The 24,298-nt window shown below is 37.4% G+C and overlaps 1 protein-coding gene across 11 annotated transcripts in view; it reads right to left on the bottom strand.

The window, feature by feature from the left end:
* The window catches only part of Cntrl (centriolin), an 88,506-nt gene that overhangs the window by 24,089 nt on the left and 40,119 nt on the right, over positions 1-24,298 (bottom strand). For 9 of the 11 annotated variants that reach the window (XR_013438277.1, XM_021723491.3, XM_040286236.2 and 6 more), the window contains 13 exons: positions 20,636-20,789; positions 19,261-19,481; positions 16,248-16,424; positions 12,383-12,517; positions 9,458-9,603; positions 8,687-8,894; positions 8,009-8,188; positions 6,169-6,348; positions 5,518-5,634; positions 4,871-5,015; positions 4,268-4,416; positions 1,941-2,127; positions 428-741 (listed from right to left, as the gene is read on the bottom strand). Coding sequence is in view for 10 of the 11 variants with exons in the window: in XM_021723491.3 (XP_021579166.1) it covers positions 428-741; positions 1,941-2,127; positions 4,268-4,416; positions 4,871-5,015; positions 5,518-5,634; positions 6,169-6,348; positions 8,009-8,188; positions 8,687-8,894; positions 9,458-9,603; positions 12,383-12,517; positions 16,248-16,424; positions 19,261-19,481; positions 20,636-20,789 (2,313 nt within the window). In the remaining variant the exon portion in view is untranslated. Of the gene's footprint in view, positions 1-427; positions 742-1,940; positions 2,128-4,267; positions 4,417-4,870; positions 5,016-5,517; positions 5,635-6,168; positions 6,349-8,008; positions 8,189-8,686; positions 8,895-9,457; positions 9,604-12,382; positions 12,518-16,247; positions 16,425-19,260; positions 19,482-20,635; positions 20,790-22,922; positions 23,110-24,298 lie in introns of those variants that run through there. The other 2 variants (XM_021723498.3, XM_078048110.1) reach the window with 2 other exon arrangements.

The raw sequence follows: 24,298 nt of genomic DNA, 5'->3' as shown, positions 1-24,298 counted from the left end.
ATTAATAATGATCAATAAATCCTACACCCAGAGATAATTCCCATCAAAACCTGTTGTATGCTCTTTATATGAGTGTGTATACATGTATGTGTACATGCACAGGTATAGGCCCTATAATGTGACTATATCTACAAATACACATTAATACAGCACTTGTTAATAGAAAGGTACATGAAAATGGTTCAGCTTTGAACTGAAGGCATTTCTATAATAAAATGGCTAACCAAGTTTTAGACTGGCCTGGGCCCTTAAATCCTATCCAAAATAGCATTTTAATAAGAGAATTCTTATTCAGTTCTAAACATCAGCCTCACAATCACACTTTTGGAATACAACCTATTCATTAAAAAGTCAACTCATTAAATGTACATCCTTATCAGGCATGTATGGAAGCAGTGTGGGTAGAGCTGGGTATCTTTCCACTTACTAAGTTATGATGTTCTGGCACATTGCAATGTAGAACACCCATAGGGATGAGGGGAACGGAGAAGCCTGGGGGTGGTGGTCCATAAACAGTGGGGGCTCCAGCGGGAGGTGGACCATAAACAACAGTGCCAGGGGTGAGAGGTTGGCTGTTGTTGGGCAAGGGAGGAGGTGGTGCATACAGGGCCATGCCCTGGGGTACAGGAGAACCATCAGGAAGCACAGTATACATCAAGTATCCAGAAGGAGGCACAAATGGGGGCTCCTCTTGTTCATCCATTCCGCTCTCTTCCTGGCTATCTCTTTCACTGTCTCCATCTTCAAAAAATAAACAGAAGAGTATGTTACCCCAGGGTTTAGTAGAGAACAGTAGATTTTGACAGAGATCCTGGAAATACGAGAATAAAATTCTCAAAAAAGAGTCTGGTGATGTAGCTCAGTGGTAGAGGGCTTGCCTAGCATGGGCAAGGCCACAGGTTTCATCTGTGACACTGAAGAAAAAAACAAACAAAAACAAAAAAACACTCTGAAAAAGGTCAAAAGCAATTCTGAGATCAAAACAGATTTAAAGTGTTTTCAGTACTTTAAATACTTGAGTTTTTCCTAAGCCTATCTTGGTTTATTTCTTCACTTACTAGTTTATTCATTGATCCAGCAATCATTTGGGTGCCTGTTTGATGCTACATTAAAGATTAACAGATGTGCCATGAGATAGGACAGCAATGGCATCACCCAGCATTTACCACTCTCATGACACCTAATACTCTCCAATATGATGGCTTACTTACTTGTTGCCTCTAAAAGGAGGAGCTAAATTTGCTCATCACTGACAAAGAACCTACCTAACACACTGCATGTGCTCAATAAATAGTTGCTGAATGAACATATCCTCAGAAGGTAGTACTCCTATATTAAAGATTAACAGTCACAGAGCAAATAAATAGTTTGCCTATGATCACAATTATTAAGTGCAAGAGCTGGGACTTACCCAGATCTGATTCTTCCCCTGAGTGCTTTGGAAGACACACCTATAATACTCTGTTTTAGTAGAGCTACCTTACTGCCATGATACAAAGAATCAAGGCCCTATACTCCAGAAGCACAGGCAAAGAAGCCACTTGGTTGGCCTGGCGGAAGCAGGGTGGAGGAAGGCTCCATGAAGCGAGTGCTGTTTTAGGACCTGGGACTTACTGAAGAATGAGGAGGAATTGGTTTGGGAAAGAAAGAAAGGAGGAAGACATTCCAGATAGAAAGTTTAAAATATGGAGCTTTGGGGCTGAGGATGTGGCTTGGTGGTAGAGTGTTTAAACTTTGGAGGTTTAAGAAAACTGGTGCTGTATCTTAAGCAGTCAGGCATGGTATGGGAGGTAAGAGAAGTCATTGGCCAAGACCAGGTCACAGAAAGCCTCACAGAGTAAACTAAAGAGTTTGGACAATGTCTATGGATTTCAGGAAAACAATAAAAAGATATTAAACAGGCAAGAGAAGTACAACTTTTCTTATGTGATGTATTTTACCTCTATTTGAAAATGATTTATGTAACCCACTCCTGATTGGTGAATAGACCCAGTATCCTGAAGCAGGTGGAGGTCCACTGCTGTCCTTTCCCTCTTGTCCAGGCCGTGGTTTTCTGAAAGGAGTTGAGGCCATGTACTTGAGGCCCACACCAGAGTCCTTGGTAGCCTGGGAACTATGGCTGGAAATCTAAAATAAATGACAGGACAGCACACCGTGTATTACAAATGGAAAGGCTGACCTTGAGAAATGTCAAAGTCTGCAGGAATGCTGAGATGTAGCAAAGCTGAGAAAGCACTTGGTTTCTTTTCATTATAGTAATTATTATTTTTCATAGTCAGAAGTGAGATGTGATTACAAGGTCACATAAACCGCAGTTCCATACACATGATTCAGTTTATTTACTTGCATCTGGACTTGATCAACAAGACAGTATTAGGGAAGCCATGCAGAGAGAAGGACTGTGTAAGCAATGGCTGGGGTCACGGCAGACTGGTATGTGAAAGTGAAAGGCTTGAAATGTGTGAAAGCAACCAAACTGATGTTTATTTAATCTCTTCAGAAATTATTTAATGAAAGCTTTCTCCTGTCTTTTGGTACCATTTTCTAGAAATAACAAGTCCTTGACAATGCTGAAATGGTAAAAGCACATTACCTATCTGTTTGGGTTAGTTTTATGCCATAATTTCCCATAAGAGAAACGAAAACAAGCTCTTGATAAGTGAGCAGGTCCCTGTGTTTTAGTCTCTCTTCTACCTGTGTTCACCTTTCCTGTGCTTTCTCTTCTTTTGCCTTGTCTTAATTCTCTAGCACTGCGGCAACAGACAACAGCAAACTTCAGTGGAATCTGAAGACACTAGTCATCTGCCGCCCTGGGAGCCTGGCATGTCTTTAAAGCTTGACTCTGCTATTCTCCACCCTTTCCAGCCTGAAGTTCTAGACTCCAGGCCATAATGTTTTGTTCTAATATACAGTGCTTCTGGTTGTGCCCAGCGTGTAGGCTTCCTTTAGGTTTCTGGAAGGGAGGATCTCAGATTCTGCTCTTCAGGTTCTGGTTAAACTTAGGTAGGTTTCTGAGATCCTAGCATGTTGAAGGCTGCTTCTCCCTTACTGTTGCTAGTCAGAAGGATGTCACCTAGCTCCTCTGCTTTGGGTGAGTACATCTTACGTAGTCCATTCCTTACTTTCCATATTTAGGTACCTGACTATTTGGTCTCCTTACCATTCCTTAATCTCTTCTTTTTCAGCTTCACTGATATAGCTCTGGTTTCTTTTGTTCTTCACTTGAAAGAGTTCAAACAGCCCCACAAAAAGTTTCCCTTGCCTTAAGTTTATATTCCAAAGTCAGCCAGAATACTCTTCCTACCCTGATCATGTTAACATACAACCTCAGTTCCCCATGACCTAAATAATTCAGTGAAAGCCCCTTTAAAAGAAGCATGACCCAAATCTACTTTTCTATCTCCCTCTTTCACTGTTTCCATAAACCTCCAGAGTCCTATAAGGGTACTTGCCATGGCTAAGCCAGCTTTCCCCTTCTACACAAGCTGTTTTCTCTCTCCCCAAAAGCCCGTGCCTTGCTGCTTGCTAAGTGCTGACTTTACGACACTGAGGTAAAGTCTTCCTTCCTGAACTTTCTCATGAGATGACTTCTTAACATCTCTCTATAACAAATCTGTTATCACAATAGTCATAATAGCACATCCTTGTAATCCAGCAACTAGGAGGCTGAGGCAGGAGGATTCCAAGTTCAAGGTCAAAATATGTCAGCAACTTAGTGAGAACCTCAGCAACTTCTCAAAAGAAAGAAAAAGGGCTGGGTAGGTAACTCAGTGGTACCCCCACCCCCTGTTCAATCCCCAGTACCCAAAACAACTCCTTAAGTCTGTTATAACATGCATATCATTGTTTTGTAATTATACTAGCATGCCCCAAAAGCAGGTGTCATCATACTCAAACTCTGCCAGAATCTTGGTCTAGACTTCAGTAAATACTAAACGTTTGTTAAAAGGAAATGAAATCCAGATACCTATTTTTCTGTCTGGGCCTCTGCACAATTATATACATGTTTTCAGCAGGTTCTCTGACTCAAGTCATGGTATCATCTTTTAGCATCCTCAACCAGGAAACCCCACAACATACCACCTGACTGCGAAAGGCAACTACTACCTTCTGTTGGAAAGCCCCGTTTTCATCTCAAATATTAAAAACACTGAAGAAGCTCAGTGCCGACAAGTTCTTGGCACCTATACACAAGTTTGGGGAAGGGGACAACGTCATAATTTAAAAAAAAATTTAGAATACACTTCCAGTGCCACAGAACTCCTACTTTTGATGATGGTGGTGGTGGCATAAAGTACCAACAGCCTCGTCTTCCGAAAGGACCTGCCAGACCGCTGATGTGATCATTCTGGGAAGAAACTTCACGGCGCAGTTCAGCAATTTCTTCTAAAACATTTTCAAAGCCTCCTTTGTTATCTGTAAAGGAAAGGCATTCTATGAAGTTGGCATTAAATCATCTACTTCCTTTCTTTCTCAATGTACAAAAGAGATTCCATGAGAGCCAGTGAATTTCATCAGTTCCTTAAGGCGACTTTCAGATGTCCTTTTAATTAGTTTTTGTAATAAGAGGATAGGTACATTAATCTCTCTTTCTGATTCCAAAGTAATTCAGGGAAAACAAATAAACAGACTCATAAGCATTATTTCTTTGAAAATTACAAATACAAACACCTTATCTCTAATCAAGTCCCTCAATACTCATACTTGACACAAAATGTTTTTTAAATTCTTTAACCTATTAAATAATTTTTGCAACTAAGTCAAGTATGGAATTTATTTACAACAGTTAAATACGTGTTTTAAAGGTAAGAAACAAACAGTTTGGTTTTATGACTACAAATAAAAAAATCAAAGCCCAATAATATCTTACCAGCCCCAGTGAGGTCTAGTAAATCCCGCAGTCTTGTGATATCTGACCTTTGCCTCTCCATCGTCTCATTTAGCTTCTCGATTTCTAGCACTTTTGAGTTTGCTCCTCCAGTACTTACATCTGTTTTTTCCATTTCAGTTCGAAACTATTAAAAAAAATTCATCATACAAAGTATCATGAATGAATCCTTTCTCAGATGTGTGTATCCCTGCAACTTGATTATAATTCTGTAATTCTGGGGGGGGGGTACTGGGGATTGAACTCAGGGGTACTCGACCACTGAGCTACATCCCAGCCCTATTTTGTATTTTATTTAGAGACAGGATCTCACTGAGTTGCTTAGCATGTTGCTTTTGCTGAGGCTGGCTTTGAACTTGTGATCCTCCTGTCTCAGCCTCCCGAGGCGCTGAAATTATAAGCATGTGCTACCGCGCCCAGCATAATTCTGTAATTTTTATTTAGTCCTTACCAGTGAGGAAATCTCCTGACTCCTATATTTACACTGTGTTTCGTCCCTGCACACAATAGAGTCGAGTACTGATAGACTAATGATTGCACTTCAGATTTGATATATCACTTGAAGTACTTTCATCTTTTAGGAACTGAGAAAGATCCAGGAAGAAAATGGCTTGAGGACCAACACTGACCTGCTCCTTTGTCTCCCTGAGAAGATTCTGCAGGAGCTCGATCTCTGCTTCTGCTCGAGTCAGGTCCCTGGCGGCTCGTGCTGCCTTTCTGCTGAACCTCTCAACTTCCTGCAACTCCTACTGGGACACAGTATGAGGAGGCCATCACAGGTTGTCATCTTCATTCTTTCTCTCAGACTGATTCTGTTTTTGTCACATTGCCTGCCTAGGCTATCCCATGAACATGTGGTGCCAAACCCCACTTTCTCTGATGTTGCTCCCATCTGGGCAGCCTGATCCACTCTGGTCAAGTGGTCAGAGTGCTGCATTAGAAGGAACAAGGGCTTTTTCTTCACTGTTCTACAGTCTTCCACAATTGGTCTCTCTTTGGGGTCCCATCAATATATCTTTTTGGTCCTATGATCTTACTGTCATTAGTATCTGTATCCTATAAAGTACTGTAACAAACATTACTTCAGGAGTCATAACAGCCCTATGAGGTAACATTTTCATACAAATTCACAAGATTTAAGGTTAAGACAGATTATGTGACAGAACTTCAAAACTTTTGTCCTCATACATGTTGACAAACACCAAAGTCTATAAAAGTTGCTATGTTTTTTGCAGCAGTAGCAGCAGTGGTATAAGATAGTTCTGATTATGTGAACTAACCTCTGCCCTCTCCTGGTTAATTTTCATAACAGTGCCATGAAGGGACTTTAACTGGTCTTTGGCAATGGTGAGCTCGGCTGTAGCTAGCTTATCAGAGGCAGCCACAGCTTTCTTCAGACTCTTCAACTCTTTATCTAAACCAAGAAACTGCTCTTGAGATTTGGCATCTTCGTGTTTCTTCTAAAATTAAAAAAAAAAAAATTACTTAACTAGATGAACCATTTGGTAGCAATGAATTAAAATGTAAGCTTCAGAAACTGTTCTCCACTGCATGCACCATGTCAGAACAGTCCTGACATGTTAGCAGTCTATAAGTATCTACTAAACATATAAATAAAATTTAAAAATCTCAAAATTGGCATAAACTTTTTAAAGAATCAGTTTTCTTAGTTAAGAATCTCAGTGATCATAAATTTCATTCATTCAAGAAATGGACGGACCAGTCTTCAAAAATCACTGAATTAGGCTCTGGGCATTTATTGGTGAAGAAAGAAGTTGGCTATTTTTATTGTTGTTGTTGTTGCTTTGTGGTGCTGTGGATCAAACCCACAGCCTCACACAGACCAGGCAAGCACTCTATGATTGTATCACATCCCCAACCCCCAGAAGTTGGCATTAGGAACCAAAAGGAGAAGTATAATAAGAAAAGGGAAGAATAATATAGAGGCAAACCATTCAGGGTCTCATAGGCTTGAGACTGACTACAGTCAATTCACATTTTAGAAAGAGCACAGTGGTTGCTCTGTGGTCAGATGGCCACACTAGTTATCCACAAGAGAGATGAGGCCTAAACAAGGGTGGTGACATAAAAGAAGAAAAAAGCACATATACTCCAGATGTATTTTGGGGGTGGACTCAACAGAATTTGAGAACTATTGGGTTCTCAGTGATGTATACAGTAAATCAGTCACTGAAGCTGGGAGAAGGCAGATAGCAGGAATGAGTAAAAAGGCATGAGATCGTGCAGTGTGGGAGAGCAAGCTTACTGAAGCTTACTGAATGCTGCCCACAGGAGGCTGCCAACCTAAGATTATAATGATATGACGATGCTGGATGGGGGATTTTCTTTCTTCCAGAATACCTAGCATGGGTGCAGGCCCAGAGAAAGTAGGAGACAGGAGAAAAGGGGAAAGGATTTGAGGGTACCTTATAAAAAAACGGGCTTAGTGGTATACTGTGGAATTTAAATTAGATAAGAGAAAGTAAAGACAGAAAAGGTGCTATGGATCAAACCCACAGCCTCACACAGACCATGCAATCACTCTATGATTGTGCCACATCTATTAAAAGATAGAAAGGTAGGGCTAATGAACAACAAGCTCAATAAGGTTGACAAGTTGTTGGCATGGAGGTGTCAGCAAGATAAGAAGTTCCAATTAGGGTGGGACATTTCAGCTTCTGTCTTCAAAAATAGTGGGTGCAATTTCTGGATTGAACAAGTTCCATGTTGAGACCATGGGAGCAGATGTTTGAAAAAAGCAATCAGAGAAGCCAGGGTATTAGAAAGCAAGATGAGGAATTTAAAAGTTATTTCCCATGGATGTGTCCAATTGGTCAAGGGGTTTCTAAGGAGGCAAACTTATTCTATGATCATTTAAGTATCACCTGACTCTAAAGTTAGTCCTTATATTCCTAATTTTCGTTTTCATCTATCTTTGATGCCTTGGTCTTAGATCCTTGATTCAATGACATGCGTCCAAGTTTCTATTAGGTCAGATTTAGCTCTGTGCCAGCAATGCCAGCCAGAAACTATGGATCACACTAGTCAGGTGACTGGATCACCAGTGAGCAGGATCTGAGTAACAGGTACATATGTGTCTGACTTTCCTAGCCTTCCCACCTTTTTCTCTAATTCTTGGAGTTGAGCCAGAATTCTCTCCTTCTCTTCATCAGCTTCCTGAAGTTGGAGATCTGTAAGGCCTTGGATTTCTTCCATACTTTTTAGATTTTCTTGCAAATACCGAATTTCGTTCTCCAACTGTTGGATTCTTGCATTGTGATGTCGCTTATCAAAATTAATCTGTAAGAAAATCAAATTTCAAGTATTATTTTTAAGCAAAATATGTCTAAGCAAGATAAGAACTTGTTATGGAATTATCTTTCTCTTTACTATAGAATGTAACAAAATTTTGTACTAAAAAGTTCACTGGGGATGGTTTTATCTTGAACATTCTCTAGGATCCATTTGAATGTTTGCTTTATTATCACAATATCATTAGTTAAAAAAAAAACAAAAACAAAACCAAAAACCTCAATCCAGATTCTGGCATCACACTGTACTCTAGCAATGTGATCTTATTTGCCTCTCATAAAACATCTCTCACTTGCTTCCAAAACAAGGAAAACTGGCACAAATAGACTATATTCAGGTTGAATTTTAGTCACACTGAACTAGATTTGTTATGAGTAAAAATAACAACAGTTATGCTGAATTTATATAAAGGAAGCATTGTAATTTGGTCAAAAACATTAGCATTTGTCCAACACTACCCTCCAGCTGCCTCCTGCCCCTTCTTACTCGTGCTTCAAGGGCTCTTTCACAGGCTAGCCTGAACTCCTCTTGTCCATTCACCAGTTTTTCCTGCTGCAGAACCATTTCTTCCTGAAGTTTTCTTTCTCTAACTTGTGCTTCCTCTCTTTCCCATTGGGAATGTGCAAGGATTTCATTGAATTCTTTCTGTAAATCAGCAAGACTTTTCCCTAACACATCTGAAGAACTATAGATTCTGGTAAGAAAAGAAACAACATGACAAAAATGTGACATTTCATTTTTGATGCTACATGCAAAACATGCAGTTAACATAGGAAGAGCTGTGCAATCCACAGAAATGTACTGAGTCTTGCCAAGTGCAAGTGTCATTTTACCAAAGATTGAAATCACTCTGAAAACATAGGCTCATGTCAGGCTGAGAATAAATGTCCATATATTTGAAATAACCATCAGTTTTTTTTATATTTGTTGTTTAAACTATATAATGCAGTTCTAATCCTGACCATATATAATGAAAGTCTTTCATGAAAGACTCTTAAAGAGTCTTAAATTTTTAAATGTTTTTAAAATTAAAAGTACCAAAAAATTTTAAAAGTTCTAAAATGTAAAAAAAATAATCATTACAATTAGAATTAAATGATCTCATATCTCAGTCTCAGAAACTTCATAAGGAGAACCTTGCAAAAGAAATCAGGCCATAAACAGAACCTAGGAAGATGAGTTCATCTTTCAAACTCACACTCCAACTCTGAGGCTGTGAGGCACACTCTCTTCTTCGAGGTCTAGATTTCTCCTTACCTCATTTCCCCAGCTCCTAATTTCAGTTTTCTCCTTAGCTCATCCACACGAGCTGCCACTTCTTCTGGATGAATTAAACCATCAACCACATGGTTGAGGTGATTCTGGAAATCTTTAAGCTGCTGTTTTAAGAGGTTATTATCATCCTATGGAACGGGATGCAAGGGGAAGTGTCTGTTATATGATAGCATATTTCATTTCACTACTAACAAATTAATCAACATATCTAGATCACGGAATTAAATTCAGACAGTGCCTCTTTCAAATAAAAGTTGCTAATTTTCCTAAATTATAAAGCAAAACAGTTCCATATCCTAAACCATTGATTGTATTCTTTGGTATTAATAACTGGATGACTAACCTACTTCAAACTCAGCGTAACACTGTTAACTAAAGTGGAAAATCCAGAATTGCAATTAACATGTTTTAAACGCCTGTACCATCTGGAGTCCTTTCACCTGTAAAGTGTTCCTGCGTGGTGCCCTGATGCAGCCTTTCTTTTACACCATAGACAGTTCCCTACTTTAATAAGAAACCGTACTTGGAATTTTGATTTTTTTCCAGGCAGATAATACGTGTTATGATGTTCCCTTGTGATGGTGCAACAACCCATTCTCTACAGTGTATTGTGTGGCCAGTGTTTTTCAGATTTTGTTTTGTAGTTTTTGTATCCCATCATATTTCCAATAAGTTACATGAGATATTAATTTACCATAAAATTGGCTTTGTGCTAAGACGACTTTGCCTAACTTCAGGCTAAGGGAGTACTCTAAGTTTGTTTAATGTAGCCTAAACTATGCTATGCTATTCATCAGATTAGGAATATTAAAAGCAGTTTTCAACTTAATAGTGTTTCTTTTTCTTTCTTTCTTTTCTTTTTTTCTTTTTATTTTTTTGGTACAAGGGATTGAACCTCAGGGCCCCTAAACAGTGAGCCACATCCCCAGTCCTTTTTATTTTTTGAGACAGGGTCTTGCTAAATTGCTGAGGGTCTTGCTAAATTGTGGGGGCTGGCTTTGAACTTGCAATCCTCCTGTCTCAACCTCCTAAGATGCTTAAATTACAGATGTGCCCTACTCAACTTAATGGTATTTTCAACTTACAAAACCCTATTATAAACCAAGGAACATCTGCATTATATAATCCTGGCCACAGATGATGTGACAAGGCTAGCCAGACTAGTGAGAAAATAGCTTCTGGGAAGCTGAACCAAGATTCAGTACAGCAAGTCCAAATAAGTGCTGAGCCTGAAAAGATATGTTCACTCAGAGCTGGAGTCCATGCTGGGCCAAATACAATTCCCAGAGAAACTGGGAAGGAAAAATGAGGGAGTCATGTAGCCCCTAAAAAACTAATAGAACCCTCTGGTTCCCAGCAAGCTGTCTCCTTTCTTGAGCTTACATGAGCAGTTTTCAGTCCTTTGCAACAAAATAATTTCTGAGAAAAACAAATGTAGAGTGAGTGAACTTGTGAGTGAACTTATATTGGGAGGTTAGTAGGCCAAGTGACCAAGGACCTGGCTCTAATTAAGGTAGTCCTATGGCATGGCCAGTCTTTTGGAAAGCTAATTTTAGCTTCTACCTTGGAGAAGGCCCCCAAAGAATATTTTAGTACTTTCCTGTAAGAGATATATACTGAAGTATTTATAGGTGAAACAAAGATGTATGAGATTTTTAAAAAAATATCCTGGCCAAAAAGAGATGGACTAAATGAACAATGAACAGACAATTGTTTAAACTGGATCACGGACAAATAAAGGATCATAAGACTATTCTCTGTGTTTTTTAGATTATTTCAAAATTCCCATAGTAAAAATAAACACTAATAATCCAGTGACAACCAACACACACAAACTCACTACACACACACCTCTCACATAAGAATGTAAAACTTGTACATCTTTTATAGTATTTGCTTCAGAAGTTAAACTGATAGCAGTAAAAATTTAAAATTCTACATTATCAGATTTCCTTAAACTTTGAGGAAAAACATGTATGAGGTTTTGAAAAGAGAAAATTTGCATGAGCATAGTCTTAATTTATTAGAATCCTCCCTGCACTGTGTTTTGGAAGTCTTCCCCCAAACCAAGTCCTTTCCCCCCATCCCCTCCCCTCCCCTCCCATAACTTCTCTCTATCCATCTATGGTGATGCTATTCTCTCTCTTTTTTTCCCTCACATCTTCATACATGTATTTTGTGTAACGATGAGGGTCTCCTTCTATCTTCCTTGCAATTCCCCTTCTCCCTCCCTTTATTCCAAATGGTAAATAGCAGTCATCCACATAATCCAGAGCAGATCTGAAGATCTGCCTGCTGGTTCAGGTACTTTTTGCTGAGACATCTGTCTTCTTTGGTAGAGTTTAATTATCAAGAAAATCCTGTCCAACTGCAGTTTTTTGGGCAGATTATTTTGAGAAGAGCTATAAAAATATTCTGTAATATATTCTTCACAAAAGTAAAATCATTATATTTTTAATAGCATCCTGAGGATGGTGAAAACTGTTTATAATTAAGAAATTCTACTGCAACCCACTCTAGTTAAATTCATAGATAATTTCAAAGATTTCAGCTGAAGAGGAATGCACAAATCTAATTATTTTAGCTCAATCTGGTGACAAATCAGCTTCTCAGAGAAATACAAAAGTACTGATTTCCTCCATGAATTCACACAGTACATTGTTTCCTATTGACATTGTTTCCATCTCTTCACATCATCATTAACAATGAAGGGAATATTCACATTAATAATCTTAAAACCATGGTCATAAGGGAATAGAGGCTATGGTACTGCCTGCCCAGAATTTTAAAAAATAATAATTTGAGTTGCTTATTACATGTTATAAAGGTTATTGTTAAATGCCTGACTAAAGATATCACCTTTGGATGCCCCATGTACAAATACATTCCAAAGCAATAAATCTATACCTGCAGCTGCTTAAGCTGTGTGCGAAGTTCACTGTTCTCTCGTTCCTTTTCTTCTGAGAAATGGGCTTTTCCAAGGGCATTCTTGAGAGATTGTCTTTCCTTCTCAAGTTCTGCTTGAAGTGTTGATTGTTCTAACTGATGTTATAGAAAGCAACGATATAAAAGTGTAAAATAGCAATAATTTATGATCCAAAAAGGCATAAATACACATACATACACAAGCCCTTTCTAGCTATATTTTAATAAGTTTAATTTGTACTCTGAAAATTAAAAACCCACAATAATTTACTGCAAGTCTTTTAAACCATTAATTCTTTAAAAAATTTTTTTTAAATTTTTATTTGTTTTAATTAGTTACACATATCAGTTCAATGACCTTGATATATCATACATTTGAATCAGATGGGATATAATTTCTCATTTTTCTGAGTGTACAGGTTGCAAAATCATATTGATCATGCAGTCACATATATACATACAGTAATAATAATGTCTATTTCATTCTACTATCCTTCCTTTTCCCCCACGCCCTCCCCTCCACTCCCCTTCCATCACTCAGCTCGGGAGGCTGAGGCAGGAGGATCACAAGTTCAAAGGCAGCCTCAGCAACTTAGTGAGGCCCTAAGCAACTTAGTAAGACCCTGTTTCAAAATAAAAAAAGGGATGGGGATAGTTAAGTGCCCCTGGGTTCAATCCCTGGTGCCACCACCCCAAAAAAAAAAAGGAAAAAAAAATCATCCTTCCTTTCTTTTATTTTAAGATTAAACGCTTTGTAATGCATGTATGTAGAGTGACAGGAAGATCACATTTTCCAAGTCAGACATTCTGTTCAAATACTAGCCCTGTGTGACCCTGGCAAATTACTTCATGGCTCTGAGCCTCCCAGCCTCTTATTATTCTGTGAAATGGCAAACAGTGAGGTTAAAGGAGATAATAGACATGCAAGCACCTGGTAGTTGATATTCAATAAATTCTGTTTTTTATTTCTCAGAATAGCTTTAAGGGATTTCTTTTAAGTTGCTGTTAAATTTTACTTTACTGTTTCCTTTTATGGTTGGTTGAAAGAGCGACTAGTTTATTATACTTGAAAATTAGAATGAACATTATCATCCAATAAATATCTATTGATTGTCCATTGAGGTTCAGGTGCTTTGGATGCTCTAGGGAACATCACAGACATAGTCACAGATGAAGCAGGTGTAGGAAAAAGAAAAGGACAGTATTCTGTGGCAGAGAAAGGGATAGTCATGGAAGAGTACCCTATAGCAATGATGTTTCAGCTGAGGATTGAAGAATGAGCAGGATGTGGCCAGGAAGAGAGGCAGGGGTGAGTGTTCTAGACAGAGGAGCAAGGAGAGAGAACACAGTGCATATGAAGTGCTCAAAGTATCCTTGTAGGTACGAGGAGAGAAGAGTGAGAAAGAAGGCCAGAAAGAATGGCTGAGCCCAGCTGTAGTATATTCTTTGTTAGATTGAATATACAATTTTATTTAGGTTGATAACAAAATGGCTGCATTTTCCTACAGGAAAGACCACCTTTATCTTCTCCCTGCTAAAAATCCAAGTTCTGAACTCTACTTTGATTTTCCTAGAACCTGTGCTTAGTCAAGGCCTTTTTTTCATAAGTATGATGATCACCTGTTTAGATTGTTTGTCTCTCCTCAGCTAGACTCCTAACTTAGAGAATGCCCAAACTACTTGTTTCTGTTCCCTCAGAACAGAAATTAAACTGGCACATGAGAAAGGTCAGTATGTGCACATTGGATGAACATGAAATAAGATAGTATGAATGTCAAAAATGTGTGTAAAAGAACATTGGTATGATTAGAAGGGGAGCTAAGAGTAGGTCTGGTTTATTATAGTAGTTACTTTATTGTATTTCCTTACTCATCAGATACCAATCATTTGGCATTTGTCAGGGTTATACAAAGAGCACGAAGTTTTATAAAACTATAGTTGACAGATGAGAGTCATGGAAAACAAGAGGTTGGGGAAAACAATGAAAATAACAGTAAATACATATTTTTAATAAAAGTAAATAAAATTTCCAAATGGTATCCTTTAAAATTCTTTCCTTTTTTTAAGACAGCCCTTACTAGTTTCAATTTACATATGTATATACACATGTATGAATATGTGTATATACGTGTGTGTGTGTGTGTGTGTGTGTGTGTGTGTATTTCTTTGTACTTTCATTGTCTTTTTTTTTTCTCCTAATTCTTGATAAAAAGGTTACAAGAGCCTGGCCTTTTTACTGATCACTTGGTATTGAAAGAGATACTCCTCCTCTTAGCACTAGGACTGCCAAGATTGGTCTTCACATCATACTTTGAGAATATGGAACATAATCTGCAGATCTACAGATCTCTGATTGGTACACTTAAGTTACATGAAATCTCTTATCAAGCTTGTTCAATGTAGATTCCTGGATTCCACCATAGAGATTTTAATCTATCAGTCCAGGATGGGTTCTGGCCATCTGCATTTTTATAGATACACCAAGGGATTTTGATACTTGTATTTGAGGACATAGTTTGCTTTTGAAATTAGATGTTTGGGGCCACCTGAAATATTATGATTTGATATATTCGGCTCTAGCTGATCCTGAAATTAACTCCTTTAAGAATTAATAGTTTAGGGCTGAGGTTGTGGCTCAGCGGTAGAGCACTCACCTAGCATATGAGAGGCCCTGGGTTTGATCCTTACCACAATATGAAAAAATAAATTAATAGAGGTATTCTGTCCAACTACAACTAAAAAATATCATGCACCATGATCAAGTGGGATTCATCCCCGGGATGCAAGGTTGGTTCAACATATGGAAATCAATAAATGTAATTCACCACATCAATAGACTTAAAGATAAGAACCATATGTTCATCTCGATAGATGCAGAAAAGGCATTCGACAAAATACAGCACCGCTTTATGTTCAAAACACTAGAAAAACTAGGGATAACAGGAACTTACCTCAACATTGTAAAAGCTATCTATGCTAAGCCTCAGGCCAGCATCATCCTAAACGGAGAAAAATTAAAGGCACTCCCTCTAAAATCTGGAACAAGACAGGGATGCCCTCTCTCACCACTTCTATTCAACATAGTTCTTGAAGCACTGGCCAGAGCAATTAGACAGACGAAAGAAATTAAAGGAATAACTATAGGAAAAGAAGAGTTTAAAGTAGCACTATTTGCTAATGATATGATTCTATACCAGAAGACTCAAAAGGCTCTACCAAGAAACTTCTAGAACTAGTAAATGAATTCAGCATAGTGGCAGGATATAAAATCAACACCCATAAATCAAAGGCATTTCTGTATATCAGTGACAAATCCTCTGAAATAATGAGGAAAACTACCCCATTCACAATATCCTCAAAAATAAATAAATAAATAAAATACTTGGGAATCAACAAAAGAGGTGAAAGATTTATACAATGAAAACTATAGAACCCTAAAGAGAGAAATAGAAGACCTTAGAAGATGGAAAGATATATCTTGCTCATGAATAGGCAGAATTAATATTATTAAAAATGGCCATATTACCAAAAACACTTTACAGACTCAATGTGATCCAATCAAAATCCCCTCGGCATTCCTCACAGAAATAGAAAAGGCAATTATGAAATTCATCTGGAAGAATAAGAGACCCAGAATAGCTAAAGCAATTCTAAGCAGGAAGAGTGAAACAGGTGGTATTGCTATACCAGATCTTAAACTATACTTCAGAGCAATAGTAACAAAAACAGCATGATACTGGCACCAAAGCAGGCTGGTAGATTTCAGGTGTTGTGCCACCTTAAGGTGGTATCTTAAGGCCCGGGTTTTTAAAACTTAGTTTCTGATTGGCACATGGCTCTTACTTACCTGAGTAAGCCTTGCGAGTTTTTCCAACTCTTCCTTGAGCTGGTTGGCTTCAGCATCTCTTAGTTTTAGCTGAGCCTCCAGCTCAGCTTCATAGGCACTGAGATCTCCTTGAGTCTGCTGCAAGGATGCATTCACTTCATGCTGTTCCTGGAGGGCACTTTCTAGCTCTGCAAGCTCCTGAAAAGATTCAGTGTGTTTAACTGTGGAACCCTCACTGTGTTACTTAAGCATCTGCAAGTCATTATAAGTAACTTGTGCACTGTAAACTGAGGCTTGCCAGCTGTTGCTGCCTGACTGATAACAGCATGATGAAGCCTCAGGCTGTGCAGCCTAATTGGAGAACAGAACCCTGACTAAATGTAATCAGAAAAGTCAGGAAGCTACCAACCCATTGCTTCCAAAGTAACCAGTTGTGTGATCCTTTAAAAGAATCTGAAAACATACAAAGAAAGATAGGACAGAAAAAAATAAAGAGGGTAAAATTTAAGGCCTATTTTTTATCAGAAATTGGATTAAATGTTTTCACATTTATTTTATTGTATCTTCAAAATAACTATGTAAGGCAACTTAAAGTTTTACAGATGAAGAATTGAAAAATGAACATCTCAATAAATTGCATAATGAGGTATAGCTAGAAAAAGGATGAAATCAAGATATGACCTAGACCTCTCACTCCAAAGCCCACAGCTCTTCCTATTAAATCACAGTATTTTCACTGAAGAAAATGGGATTGGCACTCTCTAATATTAAGGATGAGAGAATAAGTTAAATGTGTGCTAATAAAAATATAAATACATATTGGTTAGCATACTACAGTTCTAATTCACTTTAGTTTGTTTTTTGAAATTAAATGTTACAGTTTTCACCTATTTGGGATCTTGAAGAATTAGATAGAACTATTCCAGATTAAAGAGGAGGATCCTGTGATAAGAACTTTTACAGAAAAATTTCTCAGTGGGCAAAGACCACTGGGCCTATCTCAATCACTTGGGTTTCTTGTGTGGAATTCAGATACCACATATAATCAACAAAGGACTAATAGCCAGAAAAAATAATTCCTGTAAGTCATTAAGGAAAGACAATCCAACAATAACAACAACAAAAGGCAAAGAATATGAATAGGGAGTTCACTGAAGAAGAACCCTGAATGGCAAATAAACAAATATATGCTCAACTTCTCCGGTAATCAAGGAAAATGTGGTTAAAATAAGATACTATTTTATATGGAGTATAAAGGAACAAATTAAACAAACCACAAGAAATAATCAGGCAAATCCAGAATGTGTGAAAATCTACAGCACTATTCACTTTGATTCTCACAAACATTCACCCTTTATACACATGTCCACATGCGCACATGCTATAAAAATATTAGGATAAGGAAAAACTGGAATGTGGTTCAGGTCTTTGACGACACTAGGGAATTACTGCTAGCTTTCCTAGGTGTAATCATGGTACTATAGTGATGTAGAAATAATCTACATTTTAATAATCATTTTAAGAGATGTATGATGAAAGGGTGATCTTATATCTACCACTTTCTAATGATCAGGAAAAAAAAAGGTATGTTATCTATGAGACAGAAAATAAATTCAGCAAAATATTTATTAAATCTAAATGGCTCACAGATAAGCCACTTCAACTTTCCTGTATGTGTAAAAAATTTCTTAACACAAAGACTGGGAGGGAGGTATCATTTAAAACTCAGCAGAGTGGCAAACATGAGGTTTGACAAAATATTACATTTTCTGACTCTAAGAGTTATTCTGTTTTTACCTTGAAAAAAGTGTTTTAGGAAACACAGGCTGAAATATAAGGGGCAAAGGCAGATGAATTCTCAAATGGTCTATGAAAAATATCTATTTAAAATATACATAAAATTATGTAAAATTACATGGAGATAAAGCAAATGGGGCAAAATATTAATTGTTGAGTGAATGAAAAATAAGAACAAAATAACTCATTAAAGCTTAAAAAATAAAAGCCTCACACTGTTGGTGGTAGTAGACTTGACAGAATCACTATGGACAGTAATTTGACAATATTTAGTGAAGTTAATTAAAGATGCATGTTCTCTCTGATCCACTTCTGATCACAGTTCTCATGTTAGCCAGACTTCCCTTACTATGAGAAAATACCTGAGATAATCAACTTAAAAGGAGAAAATATTTATTTTGGTTCATGGTTTCATTCCATGGTCACCTGGACCTGCTGTGGCACAAGACATCATAATGGGAATGCATGGAGGAAGAGACCTATTCACCTCATTGAGGCCAAGAAGAAAACAGAGAAAGGGGGGGGGAGGGAGGGGCTGGTGTCTTCATATATTCTTCAAGGCTATGACTCCAATGACCTTACTTTCTTCCACCAGGCCACACCTCCTAAAGGTTCCACTACCTCCCAACAACAACACAGGCTGGTGGCCAAGACTTTTACATATGGGCTTTTAAAGATTTTTATCCCAATTCCAGCAGTCCCCAGGGTCAAGATGTGTTTAAGAATGTCAGCATTATCTGTAATAGCAAAAGGCTGAATAATACCCAAGTGTCCCCCCAAAAGACAATGAATAAATAATAATTATGTATACACAATGTATACACAATTAATGCTACTCTCATTAATAAAAATAGAGCTGCAACTATCAATGTGCATAATTCTCAAAAACATAAATGAAAGGAAATGCCAAAGAATAAGTACACTGACCTTTCATTTAAATATTTAAAATCACAAATAAATGTTTACATATATAATAAAAGAACAGAGATGCAGGGAAATAATAATATTCAGGATTTTGTTACCTTTGGAAGGGAGTACATAGAGGTTTTTAAATTTATCTGCAATGTTTTATTTATTAAACTGGGTTATGGGTTTCAATTTATAAAAAAAATCATTAAATAAACACTTTTACTTTTTGCTATTTATAACTACCATTTTTAACTTCTTCATCTAACTTAATTTGAACATCATCTACTTCTGAAGTTAAGGAAAACAGGAAAGAAGAAACAAATCATACCTTCCTCATATTTTCTGCATCCATAGCAACTACTTCCAGTTCATCCCTCTCCTGCTTGACTTCAGTTAACCTCTGTAGCAATGTCTCTTTCTCATCCTGTAGCTTTCTACATTCATTTTGGGCTTGAGTTGCCTGGTCTTTGATGGTTCCCAGATATTCCTGCAATCCACTGATGACACCTTCTAAATCCTTCTTCAGAGCTTCATTTGCTGCTATCTGGCCTGAGCAAGATGGAAAAAGGTTAATAATGTATATTTTAAAAGTACTGCTTTTGGGGTTGGGGATGTGGCTCAAGTGGTAACGTCTGGCATGTGTGAGGCACTGGGTTCGATCCTCAGCACCACATAAAAATAAAAAATAAAGATATTGTGTCCACCTAAAAAAAACCCTAAAAAGTAAATTAAAAAAAAAGTACTGCTTTTTCTACTCAGTGATTTGTTGCAAACCAAGAGTGAAATTCTAACCTTCTAATTATATCCTATCTTACTTTTTTTTTCTCAGGATGCAATGATACTTTTCTTATTATTATTCACAGTACAGAAATATTAAGCAGGTACAGGATAAAAAGAGTATATTTTGTGGGAAATTTTGACAAAATGCCTGATTCATGCTGCAAAATGTTTAAATAATTTCTAAATAAAAATGATAAAAATATGCACTAAAACTGAGTTCTTGTTGCTGAAAACACAAAACAAAATCACTCAATATACAAGACTATATACTATTTGAAGACTGGCAGTATAAACACATAACCTAAAGACTCAAAAACAAAAAAACAAACAAATAAAAAAATCACAGTATACACTGGATACCCACTATGTCACCACTTTCTGAACACTCTCTTAATTCTCTCAACAACTCATGATCAAGAGAGAAATGTCTAAGATGACAGTTGATAGTAGCAAAACAAGGACCATGCTGTTTTTTAAGCTGAGCCCAGGTTCCTATTGTCTTCCTTTTCCACTATTATGGGAATGCCACAATTTAAATTAATGTTGCAAAAGTAGACCCTAAAGTTCTTCCTATGCTCTTCCTATACTGAGACGCTGACTTTCCAGATGACAGAAGACTCTTTGCTCCTGAAAGGGTTTTATGCCATAGAAGACAGTCACATGGAAGCACTTATTGTCATCGTCTACTGACTTTTGGCTCACTGAGTGGACTGACCTGACTTACTAGGCAGTAATGCAACAAAACATACTAAAGCAAAATTTAAAAATTTTTTCTAAACACTTTTGGGTACCCTGTAAACATTTCCCTATCAATTACTAGCACCAAAAGCTGAACTAAGCTAATATCTAGATTAATGTGTCTGCATATCATCGTTCTTTGAATACTGAAACTGACTGATCTTACATCAACCTTAAATTCTCACCTTCAGTAAGTTGCTCTTCAAGGTCCTTAATCTCTTCAGTCTCCTTAGCAATTCTAGAAAGTATTTCATCCAAACGGCTTTCAAGCTGTTTGTAGTGCTTGTTCATAATGTCAAGCTGTTGTTCTTTACCCCTTTTCTGAGCCTTCATATGGGACTGAATTGAAAAAATAAATTCTTAAGGCTTTAAAAAATAATAATCCTTAAAAACATTTTTAAAGGAAGACTAGAAAATATAGTGATTTGCATTTATTTTGTGTCAGGCCTGTACTGCTTTCATGTGAACAGTTTTCATTTAAATTTCAGCATAACTTGATTGGGAATCATATTTGTTCTATAGATAAGAAAACTGAGGATCAGGGAGGATAGATGACTTTTCCAAGCACACAGTTAGAAGGTAACATAGCCAAGTTCAGTATTATCTATTGGGCATTAAAAGGTGTCCAAGCCCTAAAAAACAAATGTCAAATGTCTTCTTTGATATAAAGAGAGCCACTAAGAATAGAACAGGAAGGAAGAGCATGAGGAAAAGACTAATAGTAAACTAAGACGAATGGGGGGAGAGAAAGGAAGAGAGAAGGGAAAACATATGGAAATGGTAGGAGACCTTCAGTGATACACAAAATTATAAGAGGTTATGAGGGGCAAGGGGATGGGGGGAAAAAAAGGGGAGAGAATTGAACAACAGCAGAGGAGGTAGAGAGGGAAGATGGGAGGGGAGGGGAGGGGAGGGGGGATAGTAGGGGATAGGAAAGGTAGCAGAATACAACAGTCACTAATATGCCATTATGTAAAAATGTGAGTATGTAACAGAAGTGAGTCTGTATTATGTATTTGGGGAGTTCAAAACCCAATTGAGTCGAATGTATGAAAGATGATATGTCTTGAGCTCTGTAATGTTTTGAACAATCAATAAAAAAAAAAAGAAAAAAAAACAATAAATAATATTCTCACCAAATGAAAAAAAAAAAAGAATTTCCAGACAGTTAATTTATTATATTGAAATACATTATGTTTATGGAAAAAGACTTAAAAGTACCTTCCAAAATGTTAAAAGGAATTATATTTGGATGGAAAGATTACAGAAAATATTGTTTCTTTATTCATGAGTTGTTTTAATATTTAGAAAATTCTGATATAAATTCTATAAAGTAATGCCTTTTTTAACCTCAAAACAAAACAAAATAAAACCCTATATTCAAATGTACCTTAAAGTTTCTTAGGGAAAATAAAGATATGAGATAAATAAATACTTGGGATTCAAGTTTATTTTCAATTTGTTCTGCAAACAAACATTTTGCTTTTAGATTCCATAATCTGGGAACTGGGAGGGACCTCAAAGACATTGGGAAGACACACGCCTCTAACACCACATAGGCCTCTGGTGGAAAAAACATCTTCACACACACACACACACACACACACACACACACACACACACACCCTAATAATCACCACATTGGAGAGCCAATGTTAACCGAGTGGATTGTATTATTTCTCAGATGTGCTGGGGGTGGGGGGGAATTGAGAAATGCCGATCTTTTCAAACCTTTAATTTCACAAATAAGAAAAATGAATCTCAGATCCATCAAATGACTTGTCCATGTCTCCTTAGGCAACTGTTCATATGGAAACAATTCCCCAGAGAACTTTTGCCTTCCCACTTACCCCACTCCCAGCCCCATGACTCTAAATTTGCCTCCACAAGATCAGAGGAACACAACACCTAATGAAAAAGCTATCAGGAGAGAAACCTGTATCAGAGTCTGAACAACAAAGACCCATTAGATCAAAAAAGAACACTTCTCAATTTTAGGCATCTGCTTCCCCCAAATACTTGAAAGAAATGTCTCTTCATTTTCTGAAGAACAAAGTGGCAACTTGACTGGGAGGTTTTTATTTTATTACTGGTAAAACTTGGAATTTTCAAATCTTGTCTTTCCTCACATTCCCAAAATACCCATCTGAAATCGTTCTGAAAAGGTTAACTGCAGATTTCAGCTTACATCCTACCTACGAATTTGTACGGCTCAAGGAAAAAAAAAAATTGCACTCTAAATGAGTAAGTCTTTAAAATTCACCATTTAAAAGTCCACTGAAACCACTTCATATGCAGGACAAAAATTTGGTTCAAAATACCATGTGCATAAAACACATGGAGCAACAGTACATCATGCAATGTTCACCCCCATGGAGCTCACAGAAGAGTTATTGTAAAAACAGGAACTTACATCTGACTCCTCCTCCTCCTCTAAATCCTTTGTACACACAGAGAGAAAATGATCCGTACCTTAACTTAGAATTTGTCGTGTTAAAACTGAGCCGTTGAGCACAGAGAAACTGGGCGGAACGCTTTCTAACGCTATCTTCAAATTCATGTGCACTTCCCTCTCTGACGGCCACATTTTTGCAAGTTTCACGAACCTCAGTAACTTCCCAGCGCCTCAAACCACATTCCTGGCCAAAAGTGAGTGGCAGCTCAGCCTGTCCAGTCACTAGAGCCTCTGCTGGCAGGCCCCACCCTCCTAGCTTTAAATCATAACACAGGAAGCTCCCCAGGGCCAATCACGCCCCAACGCCACAGAGATCGCAGAGATCGCCACAATGGAATTCCCTCCAGAGAACCGCTACCTTTTGCTTCCATCGGACATTTCCCGACAGGAGAGATCAACCAATCTTCTTAATCATATTTGCTAATGTGATATTTTGCTTCTAGCTACGAATAACTAAAATGTGACCTGATTTGAAACTTAGTTTAATTAATATACATATTTAAAACCTGACTAGACTTAGTTCTGAATTAATGTTAGAATGCTCCCTTTTTGAGGGTGGCGGGGGAGTGCTGAGGATTGAACCAGGGCCTCAAGAATGCTGGGCAAGCGCTCTACCACTGAGCCCACCGAGTTAATTTTAAAATAATTAATTTCTCTAGATCTCTAATCCCTTTGTGAGGAGTTGGCATAAGTAAGGACTCTACCTCTTCCTAAAAGGGTGATTTGGGGGCAAATCACTTACTTCCCAAATCACATTTTCATTCTCTTCAAATTGAAGGAAAAAAAAAAAAACACAAATCTGACATGGATGGGATGATTAAAAAAAAAAAAAAGAGTTTGCAGCATATGCAAAATACTGGCACAATGCAAGACATGTGGGTGCTTAATATGTTTGTTTTCTATAATATCTTCAATTACAGTCCAACTTTTACTTTCAAATTCTATTTGCTATTCAGAAAGATACTTTTATCTAACTAGATAATACAGGTCAATTAAATAAAAGTCTATCTAAGTCTAAAGAAAAATATACATAAATCACACTCTTGATTCTTTCTCTTTTGCTAAACGGCTCACATTTTGTAGCCTACAAGGGGTGCCTACCACTAGCCAATATGTGTAGCAACTTCAAGTAAATTAGAAAAAGATACTCCTTCTAGGTGAACAAATTAAAAAGAGATGCCCTCTGCTGTGGGGACCAAGAACTAAGAACTAACTTTTAGTAGTTTTAAACAAAACCAAATGGGAAACTTAAACCTGGTTTGTATGTTCCACCCCTACTAGCACAGACTGATTCTGGCTACCTTCAAAACTTGGACAACATTCCTATGTCTCACTGTGCCCCTTTCTATATGTAATTCTTTACAGAGATTCAGTGAAAATTAAACTCTCCATC

Source organism: Ictidomys tridecemlineatus, chromosome 4 (genome assembly GCF_052094955.1).
Source record: "Ictidomys tridecemlineatus isolate mIctTri1 chromosome 4, mIctTri1.hap1, whole genome shotgun sequence".
NCBI lineage: Eukaryota > Metazoa > Chordata > Mammalia > Rodentia > Sciuridae > Ictidomys > Ictidomys tridecemlineatus.
The sequence above is the reverse complement of the archived record's forward strand: the minus strand, read 5'-3'. Positions and strand labels throughout refer to the sequence as shown.